Source organism: Sitophilus oryzae, unplaced genomic scaffold (assembly GCF_002938485.1).
Source record: "Sitophilus oryzae breed Bouriz unplaced genomic scaffold, Soryzae_2.0 scaffold_172_pilon_pilon, whole genome shotgun sequence".
Lineage (NCBI taxonomy): Eukaryota > Metazoa > Arthropoda > Insecta > Coleoptera > Curculionidae > Sitophilus > Sitophilus oryzae.
The window spans coordinates 2,058,893-2,082,312 of record NW_022146424.1 but is presented as its reverse complement, the minus strand read 5'-3'; the positions used below and the strand labels follow the sequence as shown (position 1 = coordinate 2,082,312).

The following is a 23,420-nucleotide window of genomic DNA, read 5'->3' as shown; positions in this document are numbered from 1 at the left end:
TAGTTTCCAACGGCCATTGTCATATTATTGTCAAATTCTGAAAAAATATTGTCGTTGTCATAGCGCCAATCATAATATTATCAAATAAATGATTATCAAAACGTTTTTCAAACTATAATTTGTTATATGTGTTTTAATTAGACAATTCCTTTTGTTTCTGGCCCTAAACATATACTGTAAGTCTTTTATTTTTGCCATCATTTAAGTACCTATTTATATTTACTCCATTTACAAAACTTTGGACGTATTACGTCGGTCTTGTTTTATTATAATAAACGATGTTTAAATCATAGATAAGAGAAAATAATCTACTATTAAGATAGATATGAAACTTAATAGTAAAATTTTGGGTCAAAGCGCCCCTCCGTGTTTTTAGTGGAGACTACGTTTAACCCAGCGCCTTCGCCTTTTCTGCTGTAAATGTTTTTTTATGTTTATATTTGAATTCAAAGGATTTATTTTTAAAGTTATACTGATATATTAGTATATCAGAGTAACTTTAATAAAACATAAGAATATATATATTTTACAATTTATTTGTTTATTTATTTTACAGAGTTTCATGTAAATGATCGTAAGTCGACTGGCTGTCTAATGAATAGACCGAGATTTATAGATTTTAAAGCGAACGAAAAAAAAATCAAACAACGAATACATACCATATATTTTTCTTTTATCTAAGATACCTTATCGTCTTTTGGAAACACGTACATTTTTGCAGTTTTGTTAGTTTCTTTGCAAGATGCAACACAACAAGAAAACACCATTTTTACAGTTAATAAATAATAAAACTATTTCTGACTATGATATTTAAAGTTTAGATAGAAAGAAAATTAAAAACAAACGAGTATTTGCAAACGCAGGCCCAAATTCAATAAAAATCAAAATTTTTCCTGCGAAAATCAGGCTTTTTTCACTGAAAAGGTATTTTTTGATTTATCAGCAGTCATTGTCAAGTTGACAATATACAAGGTGTTTTCGAATTAGTCTAAAAAAATTATGGTGTGATTCCTCATGTGTTCTTAAAACAATTTTTATATAACCATTGGGTCTAAAGTACTTCCTTTCTAATCTACAGGGTGTTAAAATTAAAAAAAATCGATTTTTTTGCTTGACATAAATGGTACACCACTGCTTTTTTAAAGAAAATATATTTTTTTCTTGACTGGCTATCCTTTTTCAACAAAATTGATCTTTTGAGTTTTTCTTGTTCATCAAACGGTTGTCGAGAAAAAAATAAATATACTTATTAAGAGCCCGCCTTTCGTTTTTCTACCGATTTTATATTTTTTAGATTAATTAGAAAACACCCTGTATATGTATATCACAGGCAACCAAATAAACTAGTAACCTCTAAAAATTATTTTTCCTACCTCTAGCGACATACCGTGTTTTTAGTGTGTACTAAATTATTTTATTAAAATTTCACCATATAAGTTTCCAGGCAATGGTCTTACCAGGCGAAAATTTCCCGCAGAATGTCTAAGTGACAATGACACATTTGTCACTTAGACGTAAGTTATTTTTAGTAGGTATTCTAAAAATGTCTCGATTTGGAAACGATTCTTTAAGTGCAATTGAAGAAAAAGTTGCCGAAAGTAAGCCGATAAACACTATAATTAATCACCAGTATGTATGGAAACAGTTTATGGACTTTATAAAAGATAGAAACTACATTTTGGATGCAAACATCTCTGCCAAAGGAAAAACTGCCAAGACTATAAGGATTTTACGGTAAAAACTATTTGGAATGTAAGAGTCAAGCTATTAATGGAAAAATACTAAAAATAATATATTAAATTTAATCCTTTTACTTGTACCGAATTTAAAATATCCCGGGAGGCAAAAAGTGCCAAAAGGACGGAATTGCAGATGGACCCTCTAAAAATAAAAGAAAGCTCTAAGGCATTTAAATACGAAGAATTCAAATTGATGGTACGAAATTGTAATGAAGAATTTCCCGATGGTTTGCAAAAAAAAATATTTTTTGTATTATCCTACGAATTGGCATGGCGAGGAGAAAAGGGAGCTAAATGTTTAGATTCCTATTTTAAAGATGATATTGATAATATAGGACAACCCACCGGTCGCATTGAATATAACCCGATATTCGATAAAACCACTGAAGGAGGAGATAAACCTTATGTCAAAATGGCTGGTCATAAATAGAGGTCAACCGGATATATGTCCAGTAAGGCTATTCAAAAAATTTTTGGAAAAAGAAAATTAATTAATGTTCCAAGATTGTTTTTAACAGTAAATCCTTCCTGGAAAATAGGTAAATGGTTCAAGAACCTTCCTGTTGGGAGAATACGATTGCTCAATGGGTGTCTATCGAAGCGAAAAAATCAGGGTTGGCTACGGAGAAAGTAAAAATGACTAATCATTCGCTAAGTGCAACAGCTGTGTCGACACTAGCAAAGAGCAAAGAAGGGGGTTGAGGAGAACACAATGGTCAAAATAACTGGGCACGCAAACCCAACCTTACCTTCAACTCGATGATGAACATCATGCAAATTTGGTAGAAAAAATGAGAGACAATGAAACTGCTAGAAGTTTTAATAATAATACTAATGTTTTTTTACCTACTATAGGTTCGTTTATTTCAATTCAAATTCAGCATCTTCAAGTACCGAAACGGAAGCTAAACATAATAATTTTTGTAACTGCGTTTTTCACTGCAATTCTCCATGTAATTTTTAATTTCTAATATTATAAGTTCTGTTTCATTTTATTGCTTCATTTTTAAATAGATTTTTTTTAATATGTTCAAATAAATGTTTATAAAAAATCTACAGTGTGACCCACTCAAGACCGGGCACCCTCCATAAAATCTGTGTTTATAGTCCGATTTTGATGATTTTTTTTTCAAATATAAAGTTTCAAAAAATGTACTTTAGGGCTCAATATCATGTTATTTCACAAAAAACAAGGCCTACTTAATAAAGTTTTTGTGGTGAAAAATTTGCAAAATCATATTAGCGATTTTTTTCAAAAATTTGAGTACACCCCACATTCGGCATCCCCAAAACAGTTCTGTACAAATTTCGTTTAAAAATATTAATTATTAATAATTCTGCAGTTAAATTAAATAATTCCCTATTTTTGCCAATTTAACGATGAGTTATCACGTAACCCTTGAAAAAAACAATCCACAACAATGGGTTTTATTAGCTGTCAATTCTTGCAGCGTAGAATTGAATATTAATTTAATAGCACGCAGAAAAGTGTTGTATCAAGAAATATTATTTGCATTATGGAACAATTAAATATTAGGGATAAAATTGAAATTATTCGTTTAGTGGGTGATAACTATCTTCAAGCAGGAGAAGCTGCCAGAGAATTTAACAACAGACATCCCGACAGACCTGCAGTAAGTAGAAGCACGGTTCAACGAATAAATAGAGTTTTTAATGAAACTGGTTGTGTGTCAAAATACTTACTAAAAAACAGAAGGCCGGAACATCGAATAAATAGGCGGAATGAGGAAATATTAGAATATTTTCGTAACAATCCTCGTGCAAGCATTAGAGGCGCCAGTGTTGATTTGGATATACCAAGGGAAAATATTAGGAGATGTTTGCGAACTAATAAAGTTAAACCCTTTAAACCAAAGATTTTACACACTTTGGAAAACGGAGATGATGTTAGACGATTAGAATTCTGCTTATGGGCTCAAGCAGAGTATTTAAATAATAGAAATTTCTTAAAAGAAATTTTATTTAGTGATGAGGCAACATTTAGTACAAACGGAGTAGTATCCTCTCAAAATTCGCGATTCTGGGCAGTCGAAAACCCTGAATGGGTGATCAATACAAGAAGACAGTATTCTCAGAAATTAAATGTGTGGTGTGGCATACTTGATGATAGAATCATTGGTCCATATTTTTTTGAGAGAAATTTGAATAGTCCAACGTTTTTGAATTTTCTGATTAATGACTTTTGGGATGCAATACATAATTTACCATGCCAAACCCGTTTGAATTTAAAATTTCAATTGGACGGATCACCTGTGCATAACGCGGCAGTTGTCAGGGAATGGTTAAATGAAAATTTTGAAAATAAGTGGATAGGTCGAAATAGCCCGCTAATTGAGTGGCCACCGAGATCCCCGGACCTAACACCCCTTGATTTCTTTCTTTGGGGTTTCTTAAAGCAACAAGTTTACAAGTCTAGACCTCAATCTGTAGATGAATTACGTATTAGAATTACAGAGGCTCCTGCAAATATTACACCACAGCAGCTTAGGAATGTAACTGTTAATCTAAGAAAAAGATGCGACAAATGTATTGAACTGAATGGAGGGCTGGTAGAAGCAACTAGAATTATTTGAATATGTTTAACTTATTATTCGGTTATTGTGTTGCTTGTAGTATTTTTATCATTGTTTGTAATAAAACTCGTTGTCGTGGATTGTTTTTTTCAAGGGTTACTTGATAACTCATCGTTAAATTGGCAAAAATAGGGAATTATTTAATTTAACTGCAGAATTATTAATAATTAATATTTTTAAACGAAATTTGGTACAGAACTGTTTTGGGGGATGCCGAATGTAGGGGTGTACTCAAATATTTTGAAAAAAAATCGCTAATATGATTTTGCAAATGTTTCACCACAAAAACTTTATTAAGTAGGCCTTGTTTTTTGTGAAATAACATGACATTGAGCCCTAAAGTACATTTTTTGAAACTTTATATTTGAAAAAAAAATCATCAAAATCGGACTATAAACACAGATTTTATGGAGGGTGCCCGGTCTTGAGTGGGTCACACGTATGTATTTTCACATGTATTTTCATGTTTTTTATTCGGAAAATATTCTACCGAATTACACTCGTGCATCAAAATTAACCTGAATAGAAAACAGCATTCGTTTATATTCATATTTTGGAAGATGGCTCTTATGACAAAATATGAATATAAACTCATGCAGTTTTTAGACAACACGCTTTCATGAAAAGTTATCGGTAATTTTGATGCACTTGGGTAATTACTTCCGATAATTTTCTCAGTGTACCTTTACTTTGATTTCTATCTAGAAATCTCGTTAGAAGGTACGTATCTTTGTTTACACCAAACCAAACTTTTATTCTGTACCGCATCTAACATTTTCCACCATCGTACATACTAATTTTGGCGTAAACTATAATACAGGATTAATTTTTCACGAGCTCTCTCTCTCATTCCCGTGTTCCCTCTCGCTTTTTAACCAGGTTCTCTATTATTCGAGGATAAAATATTCGAGAAACTACCTTCGTGTTCCGTCCAGGCCGTGAATAATTCAGTCGCGCCAGTGATACACTTTGGGAATGGCGGAGAAGGCAACAAGCTACGAATTTTAAGCGAGAATTTTCGGTTGCCATATTTCCTCGTAGTTGTCCTCCTGCCGCGCCGGTCCCTCAGTTGGTCTCTTATATTTTTAATAACGCTCTTAAGGTAATTAGATATCAAATTTTTAGATAGCCCACTATTAATGCTGCGGTTTAAATTACAACCATGTTGTTCGCTCTTTTCATTTATATTCAATGTAATTTGTATCTGGAATATTACAATACTTGATTTTACTTTTAAATATATAAAAATCTGTAGAACTTGCTATTACTAAATTCAAATCTATTTTATTGTGTGTTGGATATTCTCTAAAAAACATTTTTTTTAAATAAAACTGTTTTTTGATACCTTAATATGCGTTTAATTATCAAAATTTATTACTAGCACCTAACCTATATTTTTCAATACACTTCAGTATCTATATTAGAAAACCTTCAGGTCAAATCCATATCGTCAGTGAAATGTGATAAAGTGCTAATTCCATTATTCCTAATTTTACAGGAGAGCAACCGTTTGAAATTTTGAAAATGAATTGAATATTACCCAAACATATTAATATTTTAAAAATATATTAATCGTTTTATTTCATTTTTGGTTTCTTTTGACGCTCTAATAATAGCTGATAAATACTTGAATTTAAGACTCGCCCTGCATAATAGCTTTGAAAAAAAATTTGAATGAAATTTCAGAGAATGGTATAATGAATTTTCAGGTATTTTTTGCTGCGGTTCGTTACTACTACATTTGATATCTCAATATCAAACGCGGGTATCGAACATGTCATATTCAAAAAACCGTATCATGTTTTGCTGGAAAAAAGTCAAGTAAAAAAAATGAACTGAACTAAAAAAAAGAAAAATGCAATAATTGGTGGCTATAGTTCCGATATCCTGATATCCTGATATCGGCTCAAAACCACAGTTTATTTATATCCAGCCTACCAATTTTTGATGCCTGCCAATGAAAAGATTAAAAAGGATCATCTAAAAAGGTACATTTTGATATTATTGGCTTATCTTATGATATGGTAACAAAAAAATACTTTCTTTAAAAAAAAGAACGATCGAGACTGGTACTTTAACTGGCTGCATGTGTAGTGGAACAGAACCGGTAAGACCGTGCACACACGGATCGCCTCAAACTCGAAGCGGAAGCGCCTCGAACTCTACTTTCTATGTAAATAATACTAGGTCCACGAACGGGTCGTTTGGCGGTCGACGCGAAGTCGATGTGATTGATAACTATTATTTACATAAAAAGGTAGAATGGAGGGAGATTCGCTTGGAGCTCGAGAGGCTTCCGCTCCGAAAGTCAGACCACCCGTGTGCGGACGCTCAAAGCAAAACGTGAATACTCAAAAGATAAGCAAGATGACTAGCTAGTAGTTACTAAACCTCTGATCAAAACCATGCCGTTTTTTTTTCTTTTATTAGCGGTAAACTAGTTCACTCCTGAATAAATAACAAATTATATAATATGTGTTATAGTATGGTGAAGGTGCTCAATAAAAAAATATCATAAACTTGTCAACACTAACGACCAAAAAAAAATCAAATATTTTCCTTGAGTGAAGTAAGACGGGATACTGTTTCCACAATAAACAGCTCTGTAGATTGAAGCTAAGTGTGTCAAATGCAGATTTTATAGAGAAAAAACAGAATACCTCATCACTGAATGCGCCGAGACGACAATCGTTCGTGTTATAACCTTTGGTACGACTGACATCGGAGATGGAGAACCAACCTCTGTAAAACCGGCTTAGATACTGGTTTTTGTGAAAGTCCTGAGACTGTATGATATTGCAACTCAAGAAAGAGGGACACAATAAGATCGCGGTGATTAACTTTTTCCCTACAATCATACACTTAAAAGATATAAAATTATAATGTTTTTAGAGAGGGAAAAAGTGTTCAGAGTCCATTTCCACTAGTCCGAAAAAGTAGCAAAATAAGCGTTTGGGATTTAAAGTTTTATTTAAAACTGATTAGGTATTTTTACACAAATAAAAAAGGAAATTAAAGATAAAGGATTAAATAAATAAATAAATATCACAAGATCACTGTCATTTTATATGTAAAATTATATGGGAAATGTCATCGATCGTCATTTCCAAGCCAACTGGACGTCGTTTTTTTTCTCGATCATACGGTACTATATCCGTATTGTAGCACATTGTTAGACAACTTCTTTATTTTTAAGATTTTGATGGTCAAACATCAACAAAATTTTCCTTATGTTTGGACTAAATTTTCTCGAAAATAAAGACATAATTAAAAATTCCGTTACAGTACGGATATAGATTGAAGTTTTGTGATTACAGTGATATATCATTTATATGGTTTTGAAACAAATTGCTCGTTATTTTATGGCAACTGCTGTGAAGCTCTGCAAACATTAATCAAGCAGTAATCAAAGCACGAGTGTTTGGGTGTTGCTTAACACGACAGGATCGGGCTAAACCTTAGGCAGATTTCTAAAATATAATATACAGGGTGGTCCGAACTGTATTCCGGAAACTTCGGCAGCATATTCTGCAGATAAAAATAAGTAAAAAAGTTCGTATAAATGTATGTATGTCCTAAAATGCTTAGTTTCAGAGATACAGGGTGTAGAAATTTCATTTTTATTTCAATTCTTTTCAAATAATTTCCGAAGTAACGTCAATATTTGTATGAAAATTGGTGTCTAGGATATGAAAACTTTGATTTTGATGTCAATATGACTTCTACTTGTATAGAGGGCACCACATACATATTTTTTTAACTAGTATAATTAACATTAATTTAAACTAAAATATATAAAATTATAATGTTTTTAGGGAGAAAAAAATGTTAGAAATATTCAAACTTAAAATATTAGAGACAGTAAATCATATCCTACTAGATTATGCAAATGTGGAGAACAATGAATATGAGCAAATGTAGTACTCGGATTCGCAAAATTCTACAAAAGAGTAATACATAAATTAATTTAAATTTAGGTAGAGTAACTAAGTTACTAATAAATCCTAATTTCAAAAAACTAAAAATCAAAAATGCGATACGGTTGAAAAAAAGACCAACAAGCAATTCCGAAAAAAATGTATCGTGTTCCGTTCCCAACAAATCTGAAACTAAACAAAAGGCAAATACACTGATTGGCGGTGGTAGTCCGATATGCCGATAGATTCGATGCGAATTCCTTTGTTTCGCTTGCAATAAAGTAGTCCGTTTCTGCATCGGGTGTAAAAAAAATCAACGCCGGACCAGTTACATAAATTTCGATTCGGTTTCGGTATTCGAATCTCGGCCGGTTGCAGAGCCAGTCGTCGGAGATTTTTCACCGAAAACAAAGCGCTTAGAGGAGCGAGGATGACGCCTAACGAAGTTATACCGGCCTTGAGGTTATTTATTGAGCTTTCCCAGTCGAAGCGAATTGAATTAGAGTGGAATTTTATAAAGTAATTTTTGGTTTATACAGCGTATATTATTTAGTAGGTAGTTGTTTTGTATCTCAATATTGTTGAATCGGACTCTTCCAGATTTCTGTCCAAGTTGAAAGGATCAGGGAGCTGAACAAATTAGGCAAAGATATAAAGTCCTTCTATGTGGGTGCCGCCAGCCCACGAAGGGATAGAAAAGCAAATGATCTAGCTAGAAAATTAGCGAACATAAATTAACTGGACCAGAACCGTCCCGCTTCGTTGGTAACCAACTTAAAGCAGGTCTCAGTAACTTGGAAGATTCCATCCGTAACCTAAAATGGGAATCCGCCAACGGTCTAAAACAGTCGAAAAATTTCTCAGGACTTATGACCGAGAAAAATTAAAGATTTTCCTTGATTTAAGTAAGAACAATCTTCGGCTTGTTACAGGGGTTTTAACAGGACACTGTCTCCTCAATGACCACCTCAGTAGATTGAAGCTAAGAAACAACGGCGAATGCAGATTCTATGAGGAAAATGGGTAAAAACCAGAATACCTCATCACTGAGTTCGCTAAGGCGACAACCATTCGTGCTATAAACTTTAGTACGACTAATATCGGAGAAGGAGAATCAATATCTGTAAATCCGGCTTAGATACTAGTTTTTGTCAAAGCCCTGAGACTGTATGATGAGTTATAACTCAAGAAAGGGAGACGCAATAGATTTATAAGGTCACAGTTATTAACTTTTCCTCCCCCATAAAATCTACAATCATACATTTAAAATATATAAAATTAGAAAAAAAAAATGTTAAAGATATTCAAACTTAAAATATTAGAAACACGAAATCAGATCCTCCTAGATTGTGCAAATGTGGAGAACAATGAATATGAGCAAATGTACTTCTCGGATTCGCAAAATTCTACAAAACAGTAATACATAAAAGAATTGAAATTCAGGTAGAGTAACTAAGTTACTAATAAATCCCAATTAAAAAAAAATAAAAATCAAAAATGCGATACTGTTGAAAAAAAGCAATGCAACATGCAATTCCGAAAAAATGTATCGTGTTCCGTTCCCAAAAAAACCCGAAACTAAACAAAAGGCAAATACACTGATTGGCGGTGGTAGTCCGATATGCCGATAGATTCGATGCGAATTCCTTTGTTTCGCTTGCAATAAAGTAGTCCGTTCCTGCATCGGGCGTAAAAAAACAACGCCGGAGCCAGTTACATAAATTTCGATTCGGTTTCGGTATTCGAATCTCGGCCGGTTGCAGGCCAGTCGTCGGAGATTTTTCACCGAAAACAAAGCGCTTAGAGGAGCGAGGATGACGTCTAACGAAGTTATACCGGCCTTGAGGATATTTATTGAGCTTTCCCGGTCGAAACGAATTGAATTAGAGTGGAATTTTACAAACTATTTTTTGGTTTATACAGCTAATATTATCTAGTAGTTGTTTTGTATCTCAATATTATTGAATCGGACTCTTCCAGACTTTTGTCTAAGCTGAAAGGACCAGGCAGCTGAACAAATTAGACAAAGAAATAAAGTCCTTTTATGTGGGTGCCAGCCCACGAAAGAATAGAAGGTAATGAAAAAGCAAATGACCTAGGTAGAAAAGGAGCGAATATGAATTAACTGGATCAGAATCATTCTGATTCGTTGGAAACCACCTTAAAGCAAATCTCAGTAGCTTGGAAGATTCCATCCGTAACCTGGAATAGGAATCCTCCAACGGTCAAAGAAATTTCTCAGGACTTACGAGAAATATCGAACATTTTCCTTGATATATGTAAGAACACTTTTCGGATTGTTACGTGGTTTATAACAGGACACTGTCTCCTCACTGAACACCTCAGTAAGATAAGAAACAACGGCGAACGCAGAATCTGTGGAGAAAATGGGTAAAAATCAGAAAACCTCATCCTTGTCACCGAGACGACAACCATTCGCGCTATAATCGGAGAAGGAGAATCAATCTCTGTAAAACCGGCTTAGATACTAGTTTTTGTCAAAGCCCTGAGACTGTATGATGAGTTATAACTCAAGAAACGGGGATACAATAGATTTGTACGGTCGCGTTGATTAACTTTTCCTCTCCCCTACAATCTACAATCATACACTTAAAATATATAAAATTATAGTGTTTTTAAAGAGAAAGAAGTGTCAAAGATATTCAAACTTAAAATATCAGAGACAGTAAATCATATCCTACTAGATTGTGCTACCTATTATCCTACTATTAAAGTAAAGATTTCAGTTAACGTTTCCTTTTTGCTGCCAGGGCTAATTTGGATGGGGCCTACTTTGTTTACCTATATCTTACTAGATTGTGCTACCTATTATCCTACTATTAAAGTAAAGATTTCAGTTAACGTTTCCTTTTTGCTGCCAGGGCTAATTTGGATGGGGCCTACTTTGTTTACGTGGAATCCGAACTGCGGTCTTCAGTCTACCGACTTGGTCAGTGTCTAAATCGACTCTTACTCATGAGATATCCGATCTCATCCGGCCTCGAACCGGTGTGAATGAGCAGTGTGCGTCAAGAGATTATTTACCCTTTTGCCTTTTTTTGGACAACAGCACGATACAGATATTTTCGAACCGGTCACCCGTCCATCCACTAGTATCGTGTTACGTCACTTAACTTCGGTGTTTTAATGGGAACCGGTGTTTCGATGTAGCTGGGCCGTTGCCCTTTATCCTACTATTGCTTGTACTTATTTGAGATCTAGTCGATCTGTTAGTTTTAAGGTTTCCTCCGTAGGAGTTCTTGAGAGATGGACTGCCAACTGTTTTTCCAATTTCCAATCTTTTTGGAGGTCTTCAGGGCTGTCTTTTACCCATATTACCCAGGTTTCCCTTCAGGAGCTATGCGTGGTAGCCAATTTTCCTCCATGCGTTTTACGTGTGCGAACCATTTTATTTTTCTTTGCCTAGCCCACTTTACTACGTCCTGTATTCCACATTGTTGTCTGATATTTGTGTTTCTAATTCTGTCTCTTTTAGTCTTCGTCATTATGGTTCTTAGGTTCTTCATTTCAGCGCCTCTTAACATGCTTTTGGTTTTGTTTGTTTCCTCTCGGATTTCTATGCCATATGCAATTATTGGTCTGATACAGGTCTTATAAATTTTAATTTTACTGTCTGTTCGCATGAAGGGGTTTGTCCACACTATTTGAATCAGACATCCTGACATGGCCGTTGCTATGTTTATTTGGCTTCTCAGATCTTTCTCTGGATCATGATAGTACGACATATCTATTCCTAGGTATCTTAACTGTGATACCTGCTCAATAATTTTGTTTTCTATTACCAGTTTGCATCTAACCTTGATATCTAATACTGATACTAACATGAATTTATAACAAAATTGTTGAATAGATGCTTAAATAGAAACTAAATAAAATAAACTGGCCTCGGTTTTACATAAGATTTCATAACTTTTTATAGTGGAAGAATTGCCAGAGTTGGCATTTTTTACATTCTGTGTTTTTGATGGGAAATAATATTTCTGTAAATATTGTCGAGATATATCGTTCGAGTACGGATTACGTGTATAGCTACACTTATATCCAAATTAACACTTAATGTTTTTAATTACGTTGAAATTGGCGTATTTTCTTATACATTTTATCCAAACACGCAAGTGAAGGAAAAGTGAGAGCGACGTTAACAAGATTATATACCGCCTTGAGGTTATTTAACCACTTAATGCTTAAATAAATCGAGTTAACGTATATAAGCATAATTTATTTAAGGGTAGAGGTGTGTAAACACTGGAATTTAATTAAAATATTTGAGGTGAAGCTTTGAGCATGTTTAAAATGAAAATATTTAAGTTTATCTACATGATGGAGTATATTTAGAAACTTTTTCAAATGCTTTGTAGGAAATTTTCTTGAATAAACTAGTTCAGTTTCCAACTTGCTAGACTATTTTGAAAGGATAGGACTGGAGAATGTTACCTAGAGATTGTAACGTTTTTAGTTCGTTACATGTTTTTTTTATATATAATATATGATGTCTGGCCTATCATCACCAGATTCCGTATCGTTCAGGCCTGATAATTTATTTGGCACGCTTGGCGTAATTTTTACGTTCCCTAGTCGCCAACCCTGCTATCGTTTCACTGTTCTGTGGAGGCGCGCGCTGTCAAGATCCTTGTTATATGTCAAGGCGGCTCTCCGCGCTTAACCTCACTTTTATTCACCCGGCTTTTAGAAATGGTAATAATTTAAATCTGGCTGCAAAATCTGAATCAGCTGCCATTTCGAAGCAACAGGGTAGAGTTTTGGATTGACCCACCTTAACTCGTATTTGTATTTTGCTGGCACATTGGTGTTCTTTTGCTTTTGTCCTCCAGAATGTTATAATTGGAAGAAAGGACAGTTTCTTTGTTTATTATTGAGCCCTCGGAAGTAATTCGAGGGTCTTATGGACGGACTGTGTCCAAGGTTATGGTCCAAGTTACGGACATTATCCAAGGTCCTAGTACTGTTCCAAGGTACGGATAGTGTCCCCATATTGCCACAGTATGGATACAGCGTAAGCCCCATGCTGCTTCGCTCCTATTTCTAAGCCTAGTCAGTAGCTACGGCTGTAGTGATTCATGGTGTCCTCATTCTGGCTCTTTTGTTGTTTTGGCCAACAGGATCGCCGACAGACAGTACAGAGATATGAGCCCACCTCACGCTGCTACTCTTCGAAACAGGATTGCCTCAAGAACAGCTAAGTGTAGATTTAGGTTCAGATTTTCAGTCGATTTTCAGTCTTAACTTAATAACGTACATTTTAAATAATATCGTACAGACTATATTTAGTGGTTAGATTATTAAGAACATTTATGTCGATTTAGTAGTTACAATATGATTTAGATTTTAAGTTTCATTACATTACGCCTTGAAATAGTATTTAACCACTATAATAATTATTAAAATTGTACAATGCTATTTACCATCAAAATTCAGCATGAATAAATATAGCCATTAGTTTTAAGTAATATACAACTGTGTTTTCTTTCTCTGTACATGCCTGGCGCCCAATATCTATATTTTTTTGTTTATTATTATTGATTAGTTTTCTCTCCAGTGAAATACCTTATCCACGACTGCTCTCCAATGAAAAGCTGCCGTTCGCAGTGGTAATGTTTTATAAAAAACGCTACAAGATCATAAGAGGACCACGATATATTAGAAGGGAAAAGTGGAACAGCCAATGGCCATCTCAAAAATCTATTGATTCGATATCTATCTAACAACTCACCTAAATTTAAATATCTTTTGTGCACTGCTTCGTATGCTGTCCAGTCTATATTTTTGAATCTTGCCCTGTCTTGTCTATTATGGTCACCTTCAGGTTGCTCATTGGGATTCCTGAAACAGTATTAATAATGATATAATTCAAATAAATTTTGTTTGAAATATATATAGTCTATAAAATGAATAACTTTGAATTTTGACCGTTATTTTTTACCAACATGGCAAATATAAAATCCCTCTGTCAAAAAAGTTACTGATATTCTTTAAATTGAGTGCCTGAACGAATCAGATAGGTAACTCTTTTTACTTTCACGAAATAGAAAAGGAAAATAATAAAACAAGTGACAGTTCTTCCTCTTCTTGCAAAAATCAACACGAAATGTCATAATTTTCAACCGTAAAATGTCATCAGCTTTAGACATTTCTAAATATCAGACCAATGCCGTCTCTAATAGAACAGCCTCGGAGCGAGCTTTATGACGTCAAGCTAGTTAGATACTACGGATTAATTATTATGTTGTAGAATACATGGAAAACATTAAATATTATACACTAAAACTATCTACATTGGCTATGGAGTACGATTTGAGCCATAGTCAATGTAGATAGTTTTAGTGCTAAGAATAATAATTTTAAAAAATATGTAGCCATCTTTTGACAAGTTTATATTAATGTATTAATTGCAGTAAATACTATGTGGTGTTAGGTTAGGTTGTGAATGCAATTTTTTGGATTATATTCGACACTATTTTTTTCATATGACAGAACACTGATGAAGGCTATAATGTTAGCCGAAACGTTTTTTTTAAACCAAAAAAAATAATGAAAAACCAAATAAAAACTTAATCAGCGTTTTTCCCGAACCTAAATCTCAAGAAAATGAAAAATTTTAGAATAATTTTACATATAAAATGACAGCGATTTTTATTTCATAGCCATCGCTGACGCCTTTTTTTCTATGATATTGTATTATTGGATAATATAATTTTTTGAACATTGATATTTGCAAAATATACATATACATTTTGTGAATGCAAATAATAATACATCACTATTAGTAGATATTGAATGTTTTTTGTTAAATTAGATTGATTTTCAAACCCCACAATTTAAAATATATTTTACATATTTATATATAGTATTTGTATGGTTCACATAGTTTATTTGGCAAAATATTTATTACTATAAATAGGTATATATATTGTATTTATTAACTGTATGTTATGTATATTTTATGCAAACTTTATAATTTTTAAAATACAAACCTAAAATATGAAGAATAATTATTATGTTTTCCATGTATTCTACAACATATTTATTAATCCGTAGTATCTAACTAGCGTGACATCATAAATCTCGCTCCAAGGCTGTTCTATTAGAGATGGCATTACGTCAGCATGGCCGCAAGTTGCTAACCTAATAAAATTAACACTAGAAAAGCCTGCGGGAACTGTCAAATTCAAAGTTATTCGTTTCACAGACTATAATTATGTGATTTAGTTGGTTGTGTGATTTAATTTGGTTTAAACAACTTTCATTGTTTCGATTTTTTGTACCAATTCCACGCGTGTTAACATCTTTGATATTTAAGAAGATGTTTAAAGGAGAAAAGTTTGATAGGCTTCTTTTTTTCCATTCAGAAAATTTAAAAAACGGATTACGCCGGCGCGGCGTGACTGTGTCGACCGTGATGAACCTGCCATATCCCCTTCCACGTCTCTTAGCAATGTGTATAGTTTCTCGATTTATTTCATACATTTGGCAACGTTTTTACTCTTCTCTCTTTGTTCAGTACATTATAGGCTTGGTGTGTATCAGTTTATACCGACTGCAGCGCTCGATACCGCAGAAATCAGAAGTTTTAAGTCTGTATTTCACGCAGTTCCGATGTTAATCGTATTGAAATAATATTAAAATCGTGGCTTTGTCATAATATTTAAGTATTTTAGTTTATAATAGTGCAGTTATTGAAACTATAAAACACTCAGGTACCAGATTTAGGGGGTAGTAAAAATTAAGTTAAAAAAAACAAACTGTGTAAAATTGTCAAAAAAATGTTAACGCGTAAAGAAGGGCGTAATTACGTGGTTGTTTGCCGTGTAATAACTCTCAATAATTCAACTTTCCTGGATATCCAACTCTCCCGAAACAAAATTTTATAGCTTCACAACTTCTCACACCGATTTGATCAAAAGCAAAAACGGATTGAAGCAGCTCGACGAACAACTGAGTAAACAAAGTGCCCATTACATAATCAAAAAATTAAATAGGCTATACTATGAGATGATAAATTATAATTTGCATTATTAATGGTGTAGTTGTTTTAATCAACTAGAGCTTAATTTTCTTATGAACATCTTCTAAAATTATAGTTATGTACCTTTAAAAACATTCCTTATAACCGAAGTTATGTCTTCGATAGCAAAATCGGTGCCTCAAACTATGCTAGCTACCGCAGTTGAACTCATCTAAACAGTTTTATTAGCTTGAATAATAAATTATAAAACAAGTTAGACCTTCTGGAAATCTTTGTTTTTAGAATTTTTACAAAGTACACTTTTTATTAGTTTTAGAATAATTATATAATAACTTTTTCGTATACTCGTCATTTAGATCCGTCGTTTACGATATTCTCCGATGGTGGCAGCACCAGTCGAGAATGCACCAAGCCTATAAATGCATTGTACTCTTTTTACATACGGAAATCTCGAACCAAACCCAAACCTTGCCGACCCTAATATATAACCAAAATAATACACTAGTTCCACGAATTAGAACAAATAATTTTCTCGTTTAATTACAAATGCGCGGTTCCTACACGTTCGGATCTTTTGTTCCGCAAAAACGATTTCGACGTGCACCCATACATAACCTAATTCCAGATGGCATCGAATAAGTTCATTAGCAAAGCCCCACAAATACCAGCGCTCAATGTAAAGCGTTCAATATGATGGTGATCTTTTGTTTACTATACCTTAGTGGAGATAATGGACCTTTGTCGGATCTCTCTGTCTGCTCGGAACTGGGAGATAGCGGTTATAATTTTGCAATTGCATTTGTAAATTAGTCAGTTATTAACATTCCCGATGGGATGCGTTAGGAAAACGAACCAACGAAATGCTTTAGTCTTTGTTCGTGGATGGATTCAGTTTCGACCTAGAAAGCTTTAGTTTAAAGCTAACTGAACAGTTTTACTAAGAGTAAAGCTTGATTTTCATGCGTCTGTTATCTGTTGATACGATGGTCCGTCGGCGCGGCGCTCTGATTGGTCATAGCGTTGTCGCGCCATTTTTCATCCGTAAATTTTTTACTCCAGCCCGTCAACGGAGAAAGATCGTACGATAGCGGACGTTTTGACACATTTTTAGCAAATTTAATCTAATCTTAATAAAAATATAATAGTACAAGAGCTAGCACCGTCGGGAAAACTAGAATTTTAAGAAAGATGGTTCTTTAATATGTCTTTTGCTATGCTCTCCTAATCAAGGTTCGGACCGTCCGGCCTGCCGGTAGACTACTGCCGTTCACTAATGCGCATCACATCTGTACAGGGTATCCCATTTTCCTGTGTTTTATGGGACAGAGTAGAGATACATATTTACAGAGTAGAGATACATATATGCGATTTTCATATTACTTAGCTTACTTTTTTATGAAGCTAAATATGCTACACATATGTTGTCGAGCCTCCTTAGTTCCTGAAATACAGGGCGAATTTGTAATGCGCAGTAGTGAACTGATGTGAATACAGATATGATGCGCAGTAGTGAACGTAACGACTACCGACAGCCAGACGGTCCGCACTCTGTTCAGGAGAGCATAGCAAAAATATATTAAAGAACCAGCTTCCTTAAAATTCTCTCTCGAAAACGTTGTTAGCTTTTAGACTATAAGTAAAACCGCGAAATCGTTATGGAAATAAAAATAAAAAATGACATCAGTCACAGATCTTGCACGTTCATGCAAATTCTAGACATAGGATGTATTGAAAATACCTTATATAATTTTTAATGTTTACTGTTTTCCAATGGGATGTTATAATTAAATTCATTCCATATAACAGTTATTTATAAAGGGTGAGTCTTAAATAAGTGCAAATATTTTTAAGGGTAGTATATTTTGACAAAAATAACCTACCCCAAAATGTATTCAATTTATAGGTAATAACGGTCAATTTTGTTTTTCTATTATTAAATGTGAAAACATCGACTTTTTTTGCCCGAATCCCTCTTGTTGTTTTAGATTCGTTTGTCAGATAATATGATTCGCGAAAAAAAAGAGAAAATTTGGAATTTTTTGAAAAAAGTTTTGGAAGTTTTTTTAATTTTTAGTCAAAAAACATAATATCTTCATAATATATGGCAACGTAGATTAAATTTACAAAAAAGAAAACCCAGAAAAGATTCAATGGTTCTCAAAATTTAATCAAAAAATCACTTTTTTTGTAAATTTTCAAAGTAAAATAACTCGGTTATTTTGGACTTATTTGAAAAACGCCAAAGAGAAAATATGTTTCTTTTATCTAGATCTACCAGCCCTAAAAATATTTGCACTTATATAAGACTCACCCTGTATATCAAGGGAATTATAAGGGTGTTAATTACCGAGAGCAAAGTTTCTGTCCCGATGGCTTATAACCCGAAGGACAATAATTGCCAGAGTTTATTAACACAATATAATTCCTGTGGAATATAGTCTATATAGTATTAGAAATATGATTATATAAACAAAATTGATTTATTTTTGGGAAGATAAGCACGGACCGTTGTCGGTCGCGCCAGTGTTATGAGACACTTCAGCACGCTCGTTTCAATGCTGTCTTTGTTTATTAAAGTTTCCTGACCAATTATTTGTGATTTATAGTTGATTAAATGTGTTGAATTATAGTGTATCGGAAAGGTTCTGTGTTTTTATTATTAAATTGCTAAAATCAGAAGTGGGATAGAGCTTACACCACAATAAGCTTTTGAGTGGCAAGGTGAAACTTGGAGGATGCATTGGAATAAGATAAGTACACAGTTTCTAATTAGGTTTACAAATCGAAAGTACTGGTTGATGTTTGTGGCTTTGGAAAAGTACGAAAAATTAATCGTTCAGTTAATCAGTTGAGTATAATAAAGTAAATTTTTAAAGAAAATGAGTCACGGCGTCATGTCGCAAAACTCAGAAGCATTGCCGCATTTAGATTGAGCATTGCAGTGTTTATATTAAGCAGTTGGAACATTTAGCAGTTTTAGAGCCTAAACAGATATAAAGTTACGGAGGGAAATATTACAATGATTATTATTAAAACAAGTATTTTGTGCATTATTTCGTAGCGGCTTCAGTTTAATTAAGTTTTTATAGTCTGAAATTGTCTGAATAAGTTTTAATGATCTGTTTATTACTGGTAAATACATTGGTACAGAATGGTTGGTTTAAAATATTAGCCACACCGTTTAAATTTTAATTCTGAATAAGTTTTTTTAATTGCATAACAAATAGCAATACAGGAAAGTTTTTGTCAAGAAAAAAATATTGATCGGTATTTATTCAGGCGAAGTGATAAATATTGTCACTTTTGTTTGCAAGGCTACTGTTGTTTTTTTTTACTCATTTCTTGCAAGTTAATATTTTCGTTTTGTTGTTTTGACTAAATTAGTCATTATGTCATACATGCCATATTTTGTTATTGGGTCATTCTCAGCAAGCGTTATGTTTTTAATTTATTAAAGTATTAGGAAAATTAAACATTCTAACTGAACTTATTAATTATTACTTGTAAATAGTAATATTATTCGTTACATAAACGAATAAATGAATGATCCTGAAGAAAACAGTTGCATTTGTTATATTTGTTTCTATTTTTCTCAATTTGTTTTATTCATAATGCAAAAAATTGAGAGCTTTTTTATCTGTGGTTTTATGCAGGGGATTTCAACTAGCTAATTTTAAAACGCAAATTATTAATAGATGAGATGCATTACTGAGATGCCACTTATTTTTTGTATATGTGTTGAACTAGTTTTGTTTATTAGTCATTGTCTACTTAAGTTTTGGTATGCATTGCAGAAATATTAAAAAAAATGATGATACAAATATTAATTATAATTAGTTAATGTAGATATCAGAATACGAATGGCACGTGTTAGAAATGAATGTGTTGAAAGCATGGCCGCTTTGCACTGTGAGTAATGTTATTATTGTTATTATTATAGCAGAAGATGTAGGGTGAAACTGTTATTCTCCTGTAAATTAATTATATGTGCCATGTAATGTGTAATAATGTAAATAAATTATTAAGAGTAGTTAGATGAGTATCCATTTTCATTTTATATTATTACTCAAAATCTCTGTTGCATTTTATTGTTTTACCTATAAAAGGCAGAGGAAATTATGACACCTTAAGTTCCGTTAATGATGTCCCAAGGGAGTTATAACTATATTTATGGTTAGCCTAAGTAACAATAAAAGGTTATATTACTTTTCAGTTAAGAAATAAGTAGGTATAATTATTCTCTCGGGGTGTTAGAAGATACTAGTTACTTAAAAATCGCTTTTAAGATGAAAAGGTTTTTTAGACTGATTAACATTTCTTAACATTTTTATTAATTCATGTAAGGTAAGCTTGTAAAAATATTTCCATTCAAAAAACAGAGCGTGAGAGAAAAACAGAGGAATTTAAATTCTCCAAAAATAATCCTAAATAGTTCTAAAATAAAATAAAATAAATGCCTTTATTGTAAAAAAAATTACAATTTGTAGAAAAAGGTAAAGTACATAAAATACCAGCAAAGTAGCAAAACAAGTAAACAAACAAAAGAAAATATGAAACAAGTATGCAAAGTACATTGTCAGTCTTATTGTTTAAAATAAACATTTGTAAATGTTTACAATGTCAGCTTTTTTTACACGAAATTAAATAATTTTGCAGGTAGATTTTTGCACAAATAACTTGAGATACACCGGCTATTTAAAAATACACATATTTATTTAAATCTAAAATATTCAGTTTTAAGACACTCTGTATACATAAATAAAATTATTGATTTTTAAAATATTATTCGCAAAAGTAGGGAGAGGGAAATCAAGCGAGTTGTTGGATAATACCTTTTAGACTACGATTCGAGACGCGTTGATGTTATTTTTGGTTCTTGAGCTTTGTGACAAAGAATGTTATTGAAGGTAAAGTAAATATTTTCTTATTATTTAACTAATGTTAACTAAAATATATAGTTTATTTTTCTGTTCTTATATTCTCTATTAAAGTTTTTCCTTATTTATTTCTTCTGAGAATTATCTTAATTAATTTTCATCTTAAATTATTATGTATATCACATGTGTATGCATTTAATGGAATCTATTTATGCTGTAAATAATTTCAATTTAAAAGTAATCTAAATACAATCATTTACTGTCCAGTCGTGCCGATGTTTTTGGTTCAGTGTGACAATAAGGGCCATGTTGAATGTAGGTACTAATATTTTTCGACCGTGACTGGGCGAATATCTAAGCTCTCAAAGGGCTACTAAACAAGAAATATAATATTAAGATATTTACACCAAACATACAACTTTAGCTTCGAGATCCGAAACCAGGACCTTAGTACCTGCAAGCGACGACCTGCTCACTAACCAAAAACTCTTCACTTTTGCATGATATAAATGTGGCATGTTTTGAATATATGAAACTACAAACCTTGGTATGAGGACAGTTTCTGTATTATTATTATTATTTCTCTTTTATTAAAGTTCAGGACAGCATAGTTAGATTCTCTGGAGTAGTGGTCGGGGTTTTCTTTGCCGTGTTAAAAGAACACGTGAATTCGTGAATTCCAGGCAGAGTACGGCACTCCATTCATTTCATTTAATAAAATAAACAAATTTAGCGATTTATTTATACCGTGCTGGCAACTGTTACTCTTGTGTCGGTATTTACATGTGTGGAAGTAAATCGCATAAGGATCTTATTAAGTCGGAGTGAGAGAAATGCGACGGAGTGCTGTTGCGGCGTTGCCGCTACGCCTTTCCCTATCAAGTAAAATCACGATCACAAACCACTTATTTTTAAAAGACTTTTTTTTCGAAAAGATAACTAGATAAAATCATTAGAAATGTTTCTAAGCATCTGAAATGGAATTATAAGGATATCTTTAGGGTGTCATTTTTTAATAACGAGAAAACGTCAGTAATCGCGATAATTTAAAAACTCAACTTTTTAACTCATAACATGCCATAACTCAAGAAACACTTTAGATATTGAAACTTTTTTTTATTTTGAAGATAGGATCTTTTACAATATGTTTACATAAGAAAAATAATAAATATAATAAAATCGGTTTTAATATAAGGTTTTTTTCCATTCAAAAATTAAAACAACCCATTTATTTACTTTTAGAGCATAAGATTTTCACTTACTGTCTACGAAGAAAATACAGCAGAAATATTAAGAAAGTTTTTGAAAAAACTACAATCAATTATTTCTATTAGATTTCGAGATGTCGATTTTTGAATTCAGAGTTCTAATAGCCCGACCACTACCGAAAACCAACTCAATTCCACTTATTTTTACCAAAAATGCAAGTGTTTCTAGCTTGCACTTGAAAATTTTCAAGCTATAGGGAAAATTTCAACGTCTCGTTAATAAATAAACAAATAGAGTATCACGAGACGTGAAAAAAAAATCATTAAATCGTGAAGCTGAACGCATGATGTACACCTTTCCCTAGAACTTTAAGTACTGACAGAGGTACTGATTGGGTCGACCGGTCAACTGCGACAAATCTGCTATATCCCCTTCCACGTCTCTTAGCAATGTGCACAGTTTCTCGATTCATTTTATATGTTTGGCAACGTGTTTACTGTTCTCTTTTTGTTCAGTACATGATAAACGCATTGTACTCTTCTTACTTACGGAAATCTCGACCCAAGACTAACCTTTGCGAGCCCTTAGTATGACCTATTATCAGTGGCGGACTAAACCTGTTGGGGGCCCGGGGCGGCAAAGCTAAATGTGGCCCCCGCTCTTTTTAGATAATGGTATACTTCTAATGCACATTTTGTAAAAATTGAATGACGTATATATAATGGTTGACAAAATTAACTTTTAACGCAGGCTGAGGGAAAAAACTGCCTGTCAAAAATATGTATATAGCCTAAACGTCAAATTTAGTGTGATTGCCACAGCCACTGTACCATAAAGAGAAGACATGTGGCTATCTGTGTCAAAAATTAAATTGTCTGAATGTCATATAATAATGACCGCAGCTGTCATGGAATTGAGCCATTAAAAAATTATCATAAATCCTTTTTTTTCAAATGGGAATCCACTTTTTTTATTTCACTCGTGAAAAGGCTTTCGTTACTTTCATTTTTAAAATTTGTTACTGTTGGACTATACAAAGTCCTGTACCTAAAATACATCGTTTTTAAGTTATTTAAGAT

At 33.0% G+C, this 23,420-nt stretch overlaps 1 protein-coding gene across 1 annotated transcript in view; it reads right to left on the bottom strand.

Annotated features, from left to right (window-relative positions):
• LOC115881551 (neuroligin-1) overlaps nucleotides 1–23,420 on the bottom strand; it is a 198,924-nt gene that overhangs the window by 6,950 nt on the left and 168,554 nt on the right. Inside the window, exon 8 of the mRNA XM_030899090.1 lies at nucleotides 14,003–14,112. Coding sequence (XP_030754950.1) covers nucleotides 14,003–14,112 — 110 coding nt within the window. The remainder of the gene's footprint in view (nucleotides 1–14,002; nucleotides 14,113–23,420) is intronic.